The sequence below is a fragment of the Acinonyx jubatus genome, chromosome D1 (genome assembly GCF_027475565.1).
Source record: "Acinonyx jubatus isolate Ajub_Pintada_27869175 chromosome D1, VMU_Ajub_asm_v1.0, whole genome shotgun sequence".
Taxonomy (NCBI): Eukaryota; Metazoa; Chordata; class Mammalia; order Carnivora; family Felidae; genus Acinonyx; species Acinonyx jubatus.
In genome coordinates this window covers 44,436,470-44,450,537 of record NC_069390.1, presented here as the reverse complement: position 1 = coordinate 44,450,537, position 14,068 = coordinate 44,436,470, and the positions used below count along the sequence as shown (strand labels likewise).

Here is a 14,068-nt window from a genome sequence, read left to right as displayed (position 1 = left end):
CAGCTGCTGTAACAAACAATCCCCCACAATATAAGTTTATTTCCAGTTCAGGCAAAGTACAAGATGGATGTTTCTGGTCAGTGGGTGATTCTCTGTGTTGCTGGTTTCTTCTATCTTGTGGCTCCACCGTCTTCTCCCAGGACACCTTCTGTTGGATCTTCTGTTGGATCCGCTGCGTTCTGCAGGCATAGGTGGGAGAGGGAGACTGGAAGATCCTGTGGAAAGTTTGTGCGGGCCAAGCAGAAAGTGGCATGCATCACGTCCATCTGTGCTTTCCCTTGGCAGAACGCAAACAGACCTAACTGCAAGGGAGGCTGGGAAAGTGGTCTAGCTGAGTGCTTACAAGAAATAGGAAGTATATTTTGGAAAACACACAGCATTCTCTGCCCCAAAGGACTTTGTGAGGGAGTTTGGGCTGTGAGCGGCTAGATTTCTTTTGGAAGTGTAACATTAGATAACTGTCAAGATTGAGGTTGCTGACCAGGGATTTCTTTTTTTTTTTTTTTTAATGTTTATTTATTTTTGAGAGTGAGAGAGAGTGCAAGCAGTGGAACAGCAGAGAAAGAGGGAGTAGAGGATCTGAAGCAGGCTCCAGGCTCTGTGCTGTCAGCACAGAGCCTGAACCAGGGCTCAAACTCACAAACCGTGAGATCATGACCTGGGCTGAAGTCAGAAACTTAACTGACTGAGCCACCCAGGTGCCCCTGACCAGGGACTATCTTTTTCAAATTGTGGCTACTGGGAGAGAGAGTGCACCAAAACCTTTGTTGGTTCAAGGAGGCCCAACTGAGATCATAGTTCAGGCATTTTGCAGGTTCTGAAATGTAAGGGGGAACGGGGTGGAGAGCAGAAGTTCACTACTCAAAGGAATGAGGCTTTTCCACTGTCTGCTGCCCCTCCAACCCACAGGTCTGGCTTGTTGATGGAGAACTCACCAACATTCATTTGTCAGATGGAAGCCAGCTGATTCCTGTGCTTATGATCTGCTTTCTCCTCTCTCCACAGTAACCCTTTCAGCTGCCCCACCATCCTACTTCAGAGGATTCACATTAATTGCCCTCAAAGAGAACAGAGAGGGTGATAAGGAAGAAGACCATGCTGGGACCTTCCAGGTAAGACTCCTCTGAGCTCCTCTGTTGCCCTCGTGCCCTTGTGGGTAAAAGCTAGGGGAAAGAAGGACATACTGAGGAGCTTGAGTGACAGTAGAGGTACAGGTGTCTGAGGTAGCTTCTCGGGAAGTTCCCTTGACCTTGGATCCGATGGGCCAGGATTGAAGGACCCATAATGGTGTAGGTGGCAAATGTCTCAAGCTTGCTTCCAGGCCTTCAGGATTGGCCACCAGGAAGGGATCTTCTCTGGAATCCCAGTGCCTGGGGGACTGCAGACAGCCCAGCACAGTGAGAGCACTTAGAGCCCTGGCAGGCCTGGCTGTTTTTCCCGAGAGCCATTTGTGATTGACTGGCAAGTCCCAAGTATAAACGGAACAAGAGCTTAGGATGGCCAGACTGGAAGGAATTCAAAGCATAGGCGAAGGACTATTAAGGGAACGAAGAGATTGATTTATGAGAGGAGATTAAAAGAATTAAACATGCTTTGCTTGGCTAAATGAACAGGGCTGAGTGTGAGAGGTGGTAATGGTCTTTAAATGTCAGTCCTCACAGAACAACCTTCTCCAGGGGAGGCTGCGTTTGACTTTGTACAAAAGGGCACGGCCAGACGAAAGTGGGTCAAGAGAAGAAAGAGAATCTCAAAGGCAAGGGCCCTGACAGTGAGTCATATTTCACCGTGGAATATTCTTCCAAGGGAAGTGGCGGGAACATCATCCCCTTTCAGAGGTTTAGAAAAAGGCCATCCAGTCGTCAGAACATGTCCCAGAAGGACTGGGCCCATCCTAGGAGGAGGCCTGGCCAAATTTGCTGCAACCATTTCTCATCTCAAATTTCCATTGTTCTAGAATCCATTTTTATCTGACGTTTGCAAACTCAGAAAAAAAAAAAAAAAAGAGCTCAAGAAAAATACTTAACACCCATAGCTGACTGTTGGGGAATCCTAGTATAAGTTGTGGGCTCCACAGAGGGCCCTGCCCCTAAATATCTCCCCCATCTAAAGACATCTTTTAATCCTTTGTAGCCAGGTTGTCATTTTGAATCCTGTGTTAAACAAAAAAAATTTTTTTCATGTTTGTTTATTTTTGAGAGAGAGAGACAGAATACAAGCAGGGGAAGGGCAGAGAGAGAGGGAGACACAGAATCTGAAGCAGGCTCCAGGCTCTGAGCTATCAGCACAGAGCCTGACGTGGGGCTCGAACTCACGGACTGCGAGATCATGACCTGAGCCAAGGTCGGCCGCTTAACCGACTGAGCCACCCAGGCACCCCGAATCCTGTGTTTTAAAAAATGTCCATTGTTTTGTATTCTGGGTCTCTGGCCTAGTAGGGCTGTTAATTCCATGCTCATTGTGATGTTCTTCTGTGTACCTAGGTGGCAGGAACCTTCTTGGCATATATCTGAAGGAGTCACCCAGTTATAATACCAAGGATGCCCAGCATTTTCTGGGTTCTTACCGTGTGCCAGCTATTAGGTTTAGTTCTTTGTCTTGTTTTGGTTTATCTCATCTTAATTTAATTGGTGTACTTACTTTAATTCTCCAAACAGCCAAATGGGTAGAAACTAGTATCCCTATTTTATGGATCAATGGAAGATTGAGTCATTTGCGTAAACACCTAGTAAATAGTAAGCTCAGGTTCCTCTACCAGATGTCTGATTCCAGAGACTAAATTGTTTCGTTTCTGAATAGTACCTAATAAGCTCCTGGCACAAGTGTATTTGGACAGTGTATCGGTAAGGTTGTCATGATAGGGAAAGGAAGAGTCATGCATGCGTTCAGCCCGTAAAGCATTGAAATAAATTCCCCTGGTCCTTGTTGTGCTAATTTACCTGGAGGTGTGGATGATTTATCAGATTCAGATGAGAGATCTGGGTACCTGAGTGTCACGAGGGGTAAAGTTCTAAGTGGGGAAAAGGTAGAGGGTGGGATGGGGGAAGAGTGACCTTAATTGCCACCCGAACAAAATGTATCTGCTTTAAAATGGTGCTTAGAGGGGCGCCTGGGTGGCTCAGTCGGTTGGGCGTCTGACTTTGGCTCAGGTCATGATCTCACCGTCCGTGGGTTCGAGCCCCGCATAGGGCTCTGTGCTGACAGCTCGGAGCCTGGAGCCCGCTTCCAACTCTGTGTCTCCCTCTCTCTCTGCTCCTCCCCCGCTCAAGCTCTATCTCTGTCTCTCTCAAAAATAAATCAACATCAAAATGGTGCTTAGAGATATATACTCAAAACAGTTGAAACCAGGGATTCAAATAGGTATTTGTACAGCCGTGCTCATAGCAGCACTATTCACAACAGCCAAATGTAGAAACAACCCAAACATCTCCTGATGGATGATTTGGCTAAACAAATGTGATGTATACATACAGTGCAATATTAATTCTTGAAGAGGAAGGACATTCTAACACATGCTATATGTAACATAGATGAACCTTGAAGACATTGTGCTAAGTGAAATAAACTAGTCACAAAAAAGGACAAAATACTGTATGGTTCCACTTATGTGAGGACCTAGAATAGTCAAATCCAGAGAAACAGAAAGTCGAATGGTAGTTGCCAGGGGCTACAGGGGAGAAGGGAGTAAGGAATTCTTGACGAACAGAGAGTTTGGGTTTGGGAAGATGAAAACAATTCTGGAGATAGATGGTGAGTGATGGCTGCACAAAAATATAGAGTGTACTTAATGTCAGTGAACTATACATTTAAAAATGGTTAGAGGGGCGCCTGGGTGGCGCAGTCGGTTAAGCGTCCGACTTCAGCCAGGTCACGATCTCGCGGTCCGTGAGTTCGAGCCCCGCGTCGGGCTCTGGGCTGATGGCTCAGAGCCTGGAGCCTGTTTCCGATTCTGTGTCTCCCTCTCTCTCTGCACCTCCCCCGTTCATGCTCTGTCTCTCTCTGTCCCAAAAATAAATAAACGTTGAAAAAAAATTTTTAAATGGTTAGAATGGTAAATTTTATGTATATTCTCCCCCCCCTCCCCCCCCCCACCGCCACACACACACAAAGGACGCCTGAGTTAGACCTAATGGAGACACGATGTGGAGTTAGGCCTGATGAGGATGTGGCTGCTTTCTTTAAAGGCTATTCTGTTTTAATTCAATAAACTGATAGTCCTTCCCAACCCACCGTCGTTTCTACTCAGCTAAATCTTGGTCCTTTCAGCTGATCGGTGAATACAGGGCCCTGCTCACAGTGGGCAGTGAGTAAATGTCTGCTGAATGAATAAATGAGTGAATTATTCTTTCTACTCATATCTGTTACTCAGTCCTTTTCAGAACTCCTGTCTCTTTACGCATCTCTCCTTCTTCCTTCTCTTGGAGCTTCGCACATGCTTTCATGTTGCATCGCAGTGATTCTCCAAGTGCGGTCTCTGGACCAGCAGCATCAGCACCACTGGGGGACCTTGTTAGAAATAAAAAATCTCAGGTCCCACCCAGACCTACTGAATGAGGCACTCACAGGCTGCGACCTGTGTTTTAACAAGCGCTCAGGGTGAATCCAGTGTCTGCTCGAGTTTGAGAGCCGATGTTGAGATGAGGCACAGATCCAGCCCATCCAACACGAACTCCTCCATCATCACATCAACGTATCTGTCTGCTGCCATATATCCTATCGCTTCCACCAGCCCTTGAGGAATCAAAGTGAGAAACAAACACAAAAAATGCCTCGCAGACAATAATAATGCCTGTGTGCCAGGTACCATTCTAAGTGGTTTACATTTATTAACTCATCACGATGAGCTAGCACTGTTACCCTGTCTTTCACAGATGAGGGAATTGTGGCACAGAGCAATTAAGTAACTTTCTTAAGACCGCTCAACTCTAAGTGATAAAGCTGGGATTCAAACTCAGGCAGTCTGGCCCCAGATCCCTACTCCCCCCATGCTCTACACTGCCTCTCAACGTGTACGTGTTGAGTGAAAATATGAGGGTCTACTATGACTTTTTTATGGTGGTAGTCTCTGTGCCAAGAGCTTTATATGCATTATCTTACTTAATTCTCATAGCAACCCTGTGAGGTCAGTACTGTTACCACCATTTTCCAGAGGATGGAACTGAGTCTCCCAGGTGCTAAGTCAATTGACCAAAGTAATCCAACATGTACATGGGAGAAGGGACAAACACCATGCCGGTGATTTTCTCACACTTCATCTCCCCGCCCCCGCCCTGCCCTTGGACATTAAATGCACACTCCACCTGGGTTCCCCTTGCACGGCGCATGACATCTTGTCTCTCCTGCTTCCCTGTGGTCTCTGTACTTGCCTCTCCCACGGCAGCCTACAAGTCTTCTCTCTCCACCAAAGCTGTCATCTTTGGAGTCACTCGCTTATTCGTGGGCATTCATGCAGTGTCTCCTATACGCCAGGCACTGGGGTAACGATGGTGACAAAAACAGGCACGGCTCTGCCCTCCCGGAGTACAGTGTCTTCTGTGCAACTGCACCTTAAAAATTACCTCTGCTGCCAGCAGGCGTAGTAGAAAGTCATCCGTTGGAACCCGAGCAGGTGACCAGAAGCTACAAATGCCACGGTGATTTTCAAAACACATACATAGTGATTAACACATCTGTAGAAGCACTTCTTTGTTGACACCTTCGCTCCAGATACAACAGTCTCGAGACCCTAACAACAACAAAATTCTGATACTCTTTCAATCTGGTTAAAGATTACATTCTTCGTTCTGAAAGTGACTCAGAGGATGCGTGGTTCTGCTTCTGCATGAGTGAGCCCTTACGCAGAGAATACAGACTCACCAGGTACAAACAAGTGTGAATTTTAATGCCCCTTTAGACTCAGTGGGGGAGGGAATGGGGCCACAGGGTACGGGGTTATGCTCTCACCACGTGGCCAGACCCAGGAAGAAGGGGGTGGGGCTGCCCATCTGCTTCCAGCAAGGCAGCCTGGGCACAGACTGGGGAATCTGTCTCTGGCTGCCAGAAGGGAGAGACAGGGGAATCTCTCTTTGATGAGCGAGTTGGGTGTACTTATGGGTAATTGAAAGTGACAAGGAATGCAGGGGTTGGACTGCCTGCACAAAAGTAACCCACTAATCCTTTAAAATTGTATTGCTAAAACCGAATTGCTCCCTGGAATGCTCGTGGCCCAGCCAACTGTCCAGCTCATCGCCCCCTTCCTTCAGGTCTCTGCTCAGATGGCCCTTTCTCAGGGACGCCATCCGGATCCCCCTACTTGAAGCTTCCTCCTCCCCTTCAGTTCCCCGGCTGGATTTCCTATCCTTCCCCACTTAATTTTTGTCCTGTTGCCTTTATTGCCACACGATGTGCCATTTTACTTGTCGACTTGAGTATTATCTGCCCCCTTCCATTAGATTGTGAGCTCCTCAAGGCAGGGGGTTTTATCTGTCTTGTTTGCTGAAGGGTTGTTTGCCTGAGAAGATCCCTTGTCAATACCATACAAACAAGTATCTTTTTAATAACTAATTATTCCATATTCTTAATCACCTGTTTCTAAACTATTTTCATTATCTCTTCATTAACAATATGTATTAGCATCTAATGGGTCCTGAGCTACAGTAGAAGCTCAGAGAGGTTCTAAAAATAAAATGCTGTTGCAAGCCCATCCTTAGGAATTTTCTTAGTTTGTAGGAAAACTTTCTTTTGTTATGGTCATCTGAACTTAATCATGCCCCTTAAAAGACTAGGATTTTTCAATGTGCTATTCACTATTATAAATAATGGAGTAAAAACAGGTTTTGGGTTTTGTTTTTTTGTTTTTTTGTTTTTGTTTTTTTTTTTTTTGCATATGCCTTTCTTTGGTATTATTTTGGTAGAATAGATTCCCAGAACTGTAATTACATACACAAAGGATGTGGACTTTTTAATGTTTTTGATATATGTTGATTGCAAAGGTGATTGTAACACTCCCGTCAGCGCTCCTTCCAACAGCCTGATCTGGGCTTGTCATCATGGTAACCACACCCACTGATGGGAAGGGACACATACATTCCCATATCAGGACTAGGCATCAGAGGACTTGGGCAGGTCAAATTGATTAACCAACTGTAGCAAGATGAAAGCTAATGGAGGAACACAGAAAGTCACTTACTTAGATCCAAATAACCAATTGCACGTGTACAAGAAGAGATACTTGGACTTATGGCAGCGCATTAAACAAACAACAACAAAAATACCCTAGGGTTTTTAGTTGCCTGTAAGTTCAGAATGAGTCATCTGTTGAGAAAGGACCATGAAAAGCTAATGAGGTCTTAGGACGCGTCATAGGTGCATGAACACAGGAGTCAGATTGTTTTGTGGGATTATTATTTTTTAAATTTATTTTAGAGAAAGAGGGCATGTGAGTCAGGGAGAGGGACAGACAGAGAAAGAGAGAACCCCAAGCAGGGTTCATGCTCAGTGGGGAGCCCAACACAGGGCTCGATCCTATGACCCTGAGATCATGATGTGAGCCATAATCAAGAGTCAGATGCTCAGCTGACTGAGCCACTCGGGCGCCCTATGTCTTATGGGATTCTTAATCCCTCCTGAGTGAGCTCACAATATTCTCTTTCTTCATATATAGAATACACCTTTCTAGTGAACGAATATTACAGTGTAAAATATACAGCGTTTTCTTTCATGCATTTGTTTATTCAGATATTTCCTTAGCATTCAGACCACTCTGTACTTTTCCTTCAGAGTGTTTTTGTTTAACATTTCTCTGCACCTACCAAATTGTAGGGCAAAATCATATGTGTTTTGTTCACTAGTATATTTCTAACCACCAGCACCATACCTGGCACATGGTAAACACTCAATAAATGTTAGCTGAGATGAAACATTTCATTAGCTGTGAAAGGCAACATACTAGGCTCTGAGCGTATTGAGATGAATAATTAAGGCCTGGTGCCTGGTATCAGGTGGTCAGGATCTACAGCAGAACTTGCCAACCCTGGTGGATCCCAAGTGGGTTATTGGAGCACCTAGATATTTACTTGTTTAGATATTGGGGTGGACTCATTTGTTTACCCTAGGGAAATTCTATCGTTTCCTGCATGTGACACAGAGTAAGCCAACTGCACATGCACAAGAAGAGAGACTTTCATTTACGGCAGCACATTCGGCAGGCAGATAAGAACGATATAGAAAGGACTGTTTTTGCAACAAGCTAGGCACTAGAATTGCTGCATGTGTGACAATAAGAAAACAGTCATTTTCAGGAAGTGAGGAGGGAGTGCTGATTTGAGAGGAGAGAAAAGACGTTCATAGAGGCGATTACTTTGAGTTGTCTCTTTGGGTGGTTCAAGCTTACAGGTGCACGGGGGGGTGACAATGAAGGGTATGTGTGAAGTCCACTCTACTGTTTCCTCAGACCTCTATTTTAAAACTTTCCCTACTTAATGTTTCACTGCATCTTCTTTGATTAGTGCATAGAGCCCAGCAGGGACACAGTAAGTTTTCTTACATGAATGAATGAATGAATGAATGAACGAACGAACGGATGAACGGACGAACGAATGAACGAACTAGGGGATAAAAGACATGCTATGGCCAGCCCCTTCTCTTCAGGAATTCACTCAGGGTAAAATGCCTCTGTGAAGATGTGATCCTAAGAGAACCATCAAAAGAACACATTTTAAAGGCAATGGCGGGACCTCTTGTTCGATACTTCGTTTTCTTTTTTTTAATTGCCATCTGAAATCATTTGTAAGGAGAGTGAGAAGCAGCTTGCCTTGTGAGTGCCTGGGGTACACATGGGGTCCTCAGGCTGCTACAGCCCTGATCTCTGGTGCCTGCTACCAGGAAGGATGAAAAGCAGCTTCCTTCCAAGCAAGCAAGCCCTGAGTCTGAGAACCAGATGCTCTATGGGGAGGAACAGCAGAGCACACACCCTCGTTTTGTGTTGGAAAATACAGAAAAGGATAAATACAGAGGGTGGTGAAGACGAAATAAAAAATGTCCTCTTATAACATAGAGATAATCACTATTAACATTTGGGTACATTTCCTTCCAGATTTTAAATATATATGCGTATATGCAGTTGCTCAACAAATATTGGAACCAAACTATATATAGGATCTTATGACCTCTTTTATTTTTAATGAACATTATATTATGAGTATATTTCAATACAATTAAACATTATTCCACAGCATGAATTTTAATGACTTTATAATACTCCACTATTACGTTGAATTATAATTTATTCCACCATTCCTCTGTTGTTGGGCACGATAGGTTCCAGTTGTTTTCATTTTTCCTCTTTCGTTATAAAAAAAAAAAAACCCACTGCAATGAACACAACACATAAATCATTGTTAACATCTGTGACCATTTCCCTATTATCAATTTCAAGAATTACATTACAGGGTTGAACTAATGTCTCCCTCCCTCTCTTTCTCTCTGCACACACACACGCACACATGTGTGCATGTATATATTAGCTCCTCTATTTCTAAAAGGGGACATTTGGAATTAGACAGTGTCACTGGTAGGCACATGGATTATTATGACAGGAGAAAGCATTCCTGTTCCTAGGCTGATTTTCTTCCTCAAAAAGGACTCTTTATCTCATTATTTCTTCCAATTCTAGCTTAACTTGTCTAGTTAGAATATACGTTGGGTGAGCGGAAAGAACATGGTTTCGGAGTCAGCGGGCCCAGGCTCAAATTCTGCCTCCACCAGCTGGGTGAAGAAGTCACTTAATTTCTTTGACTCGTAGCTCCTTCATCTATAAAGTAGGGATGAGAAAGGTTATTTTGAGAATCAGATGAGCTACTTTATGTAAAATTCCCCAGATGGTGTCGGGATGTAATGGACCCTCAATCAATGTCTCTTCCTTCTGAGCCGGAAGCTTAGTAGGGTGCCCTTTCCACGTCTCTGTGGCCAGTGAATCACAAACCCCGTCCCTCTGTAGACATGAGCAGATATCCCACCTTCGGTATAACCAACCAGCTGTCTTTTCGACCCCCAAGTGAGGGGAGGGACAGGCTTGTCTAATTCTTTCTATCTTCATTGTAATATGATTGGGAAGTCTATAAAGTAAAATGGGAAAACTTCACTGTTTCTGGATACATCATACCCAGTAAATAAAAATAAAACTCTGGTCCCTGAGGGTGCTAGGTGGTTGGCTGGGCTCCATTACTGGCTTTGTGACCTTCTCCCACACAGCAGTTTAACCAAAAATGGGTTCAAATTATACTTTGAGAAAGACAAATGCCGGGGAGGGGGGAGCGATGAGCAGACAGAGGAAACCACAACTATCACCTCCAGGTATGAAGTAGTCTAGTTGTTTATTTAATGCTCTCCCTCTTAGCTATAGGTTCCATGAAAACAGGACAGTCCATTTCTTTCGTCCCCAGTGCTGGGTACAATGCCTGCCACACAACAGGCACTCAGTAAACACGTGTCACATAAATAAACCAATCTACTAATTTCCTGTCAGTTTCTGACCCATCCCATGAGGTGGGCACTGTTCTCGTCCCCATCACGCAGGCCAGGTAATACCGAGGGAAACGGAAACCGTGACAAAGGGCACAGAGCCATAAATGGTGGGGAGCGAGGATGGAAACGTGAGGACAGACTCTGTGCCATTTTCTCTGTTCAGCATCTTGTGTGGCTACAGGAACAGAAGTGTGGGAGGGACAGACTGAAATCGACTGCTTGTCTCCTAAAATCTTCTCAGGGTTGTTCCAGAAAGCACACTGGGTTCATCACCTCAAGGGTCCTTCTTGTGCTGTCATCCCCTGACACCCATATCTTACTTCCATCCCATGTGGAGTCTGTGCCCCTACCCCGTCTCCACGCTCTCTCACACTTGGCACATCCTTTATTCAGTCCTTCACACACTGTGGCTTAATGTGTTAAATCCCTGTTCGCCAACGAGATTCTGCAAAGAGACGGAAATCTGGGCCGTGGCCATCTCCATATTCCCACGGCTTCCCCAAGGCTTGGCACTCTGGCCAGTTGATAAATGTTTCCCAAATTGATGGACGACTTGCTGCTGGAATTTTTGGCCCTCGTTTGCGGGCATTCGTTGGTCTCATGCTTTCTTGCATGGGAACTAGTATTGTTTTCCCATCTATCTTCTGAAAGGTCTAGAAATCATTTTCAAGTACGTCATAGAATTGTTTAGCAGACAACCTGTAACTCTTATTGCTTCCAAAGAACTTTTATCAGGTACGTGTCAAGTAGATGGAAAATGCCAGTAAGTCATGGCGTGGCCTTGTAATCCCCTCATCTTTGTTTTTCGCTTCTAAGTTTTTATTTTTCCATTTTTTAAAATGGAAGTGTAGTTGACACACAATGTTACACCAGTTCCAGGTGTACAACATAGTGATTTGATAACTATATACATTATGCTCTGCTCCCTACAAGTGTAGCCACCATCTGTCCTCATATAACACTATTACAATATCATTGACTATATTCCCTATGCTATCCCTGTCATCCCTGTGACTTATTCCATAACTGGAAGCCTGCATCTCCCACTATCCTTCATCCATTTTGTCCATCCTCCCACCCTGCTCCCCTCTGAGAACCATCAGTTTGTTCTTTGTAGTTATATATTTATGTTCTTTATATTCGTATTTTGTTCTTTATATTTATCTATGTTTCTGCCTCTTGTTTGTGTATTCATTTGTTTTGTGTTTTAGATTCCACATGGAAGCGAAATCACATGGTATTTGTCTGGCTGAATTGTGATACCTTCTAGGCCCACCTGTGTTCTCACAAATGGCAAGATCTCATCCTTTTCTATGGCTGAGCAATATTCTATTGTATATACGGATGCCACGTCTTCTTCATCCACCCATCCTTCCATCCATCGATAGACACGGGTTGCTCCCACATCTTCAGTCTTGTAAATAATGCTGCCATAAACATAGGGGTGCAGATATCTTTTCAAATTAGTGTTTTTTGTTTTCTTGGGGTAAATACCCAGTAGTGGAATTACTGAATCATATGGTATTTCTATTCTTAATTTAAAAAAATCTTTTTTAACATTTATTTTTGAGACAGAGAGACAGAGCATGAGTGAGGGAGGGGCAGATAGAGAGGGAGACACAGAATCCAAAGCAGGCTCTAGGTTCTAAGCTGTCAGCACAGAGCCCGATGTGGGGCTCGAACTCACCGACTGCGAGATCATGACCTGAGCCAAAGCTGGACGCTCAACCGACTGAACCACCCAGATACTCCTCTATTTTTAATTTTTTGAGGAACCTCCATGCTGTTTTTCACAGTGGCTGCACCAGTTTGTATTCCCACCAACAGTGCAAAGGGTTCCCCTTTCTCCACATCCTTGCCAACACGTGTTGTTTCTTGTATGGTCGATTTTAGCCATTGTGACAGGTGTGAGGTGTTATCTCGTTGTGGTTCTGATTTGCATTTCCCTGATGATGAGGGATGTTGAGCATATTTTCATTTGTATGCCTTCTCTGGAAAAATGTCTATTTAGGTCTTCTGCCCATTTTTAAAGTTTATTTATTTATTCGAGAGAGAGAAAGAGCATGAGAGAGAAAGAGCAGGGCAGGGGGAGAGAGAGAGAGGGAGAGAGAATCCTAAGCAGGCTCTGCGCTCTCAGCCTGATGTGGGGCTTGAACTCATGAACCATGAGATCGTGACCTGAGCCAAAATCAAGAGTCAGATGCTTCATCAACTGAGCCCCCCAGGAACCCCTGTCTTCTGCCCATTTTTAATCAGATTATTTGTATTTTGGTGTTCAGTTTTGTAAGTTCTTTATATATTTTGGAATTAACCCCTCGTCATACATATCATTTATAAATATCTTCTCCCATTCAGTAGGTTGCCTTTTCATTTTGTTGATGGTTTCATTTGTGGTCCAAAAGTTTTTTATTTGGAATAGTTTTCATAATTTTCTTTTGCTTTTGTTTCCCTTGCCTGAGGAGACATCTCTAAAAAATTTTTCTGTGGCCAATGTCAAAGAAATTACTGCCTATGTTTTCTTCTAGGGAATTTATGGTTTCATGTCTTACATTTAGGTCTTTAATCCATTTTGAGTTTAGTTTTGTGTATGGTAAAAGAAAGTGGTCCATTTTCATTCTTTTGTATATAGTTGTCCAGTTTTCCCAGCACTATTTATCAAAGAGACTGGTCTTTCCCCATTGTATACCCTTGCCTCCTTTGTCATATATCAATTGGCCATATAAGCATGGATTTATTTCTGGGCTCTCTATCATGTTCCTTGATCTATGTCTGTTTTTGTGCCAGTACCATACTGTTTGGATTACTACAGCTTTGCAATATATCTTAAAATCTGTGATTGTGCTACCTCCAACTTTGTTTTTACTTCTCAAGATTGCTTTGCCTATTAGGGTTTTTTTTTGGTGATTCCATACAAATTTTAGTATTATTTGTCCTAGTTCTGTAAAAAATGCTGTTGGTATTTTGATAGAGATTGCATTGAATCTGAAGATTGCTTTAGATAGTATGGAAATTTTTCACTACATGAATTATTCCATATCTTTCCATTTGTTTGTATCCTCTTCAAAAGAATTTTCATAATTTATGTATTAAGTAGCTTAAAAATGCCAGTAAGTCACTGTGTGGCCTTACAGTCCCCTCATCTTTAAAATGAAAATACTGAGTCTCCATTCCAGATCTAATTACTTTATGGGCTAGATTTTAATTCTGGTGTTACAAACATTTAAGCCATCTGTTTGCTTTTTAAAATAGAGTTAAAAAAATAATAAAAAATAAATAAAATAGAGTTAAATCCAGAGAGTGAATGGATCATAGTTTATTTAAACAGTAGCCTATTGAAGGAAATTTAAGTAAATTTTTAAAATATTATAAATAATTTTTGTAAAGAAAACCCTTTTCATTTATTTATTTATTTATTTATTCAACAAATATTTATTAACACTAGCTTGTACAGGCATGTTCTAAGCTGTGAGAATACAGCTATGATCAAACAGACAAAAATCCCTGCCCTACGAACATTGCTTTTTTTTTTTAATGTTTATTTTTGAGAGAGAGAGGATGAACAGGGTAG

At 43.1% G+C, this 14,068-nt stretch overlaps 1 protein-coding gene across 4 annotated transcripts in view; it reads left to right on the top strand.

The window, feature by feature from the left end:
• Positions 1-14,068, top strand: part of SPON1 (spondin 1) — a 257,912-nt gene that overhangs the window by 18,925 nt on the left and 224,919 nt on the right. For all 4 annotated transcript variants that reach the window (XR_008290454.1, XM_027073076.2, XM_053203462.1 and 1 more), the window contains exon 2: positions 1,006-1,112. Coding sequence is in view for 3 of the 4 variants with exons in the window: in XM_027073076.2 (XP_026928877.1) it covers positions 1,006-1,112 (107 nt within the window). In the remaining variant the exon portion in view is untranslated. The remainder of the gene's footprint in view (positions 1-1,005; positions 1,113-14,068) is intronic.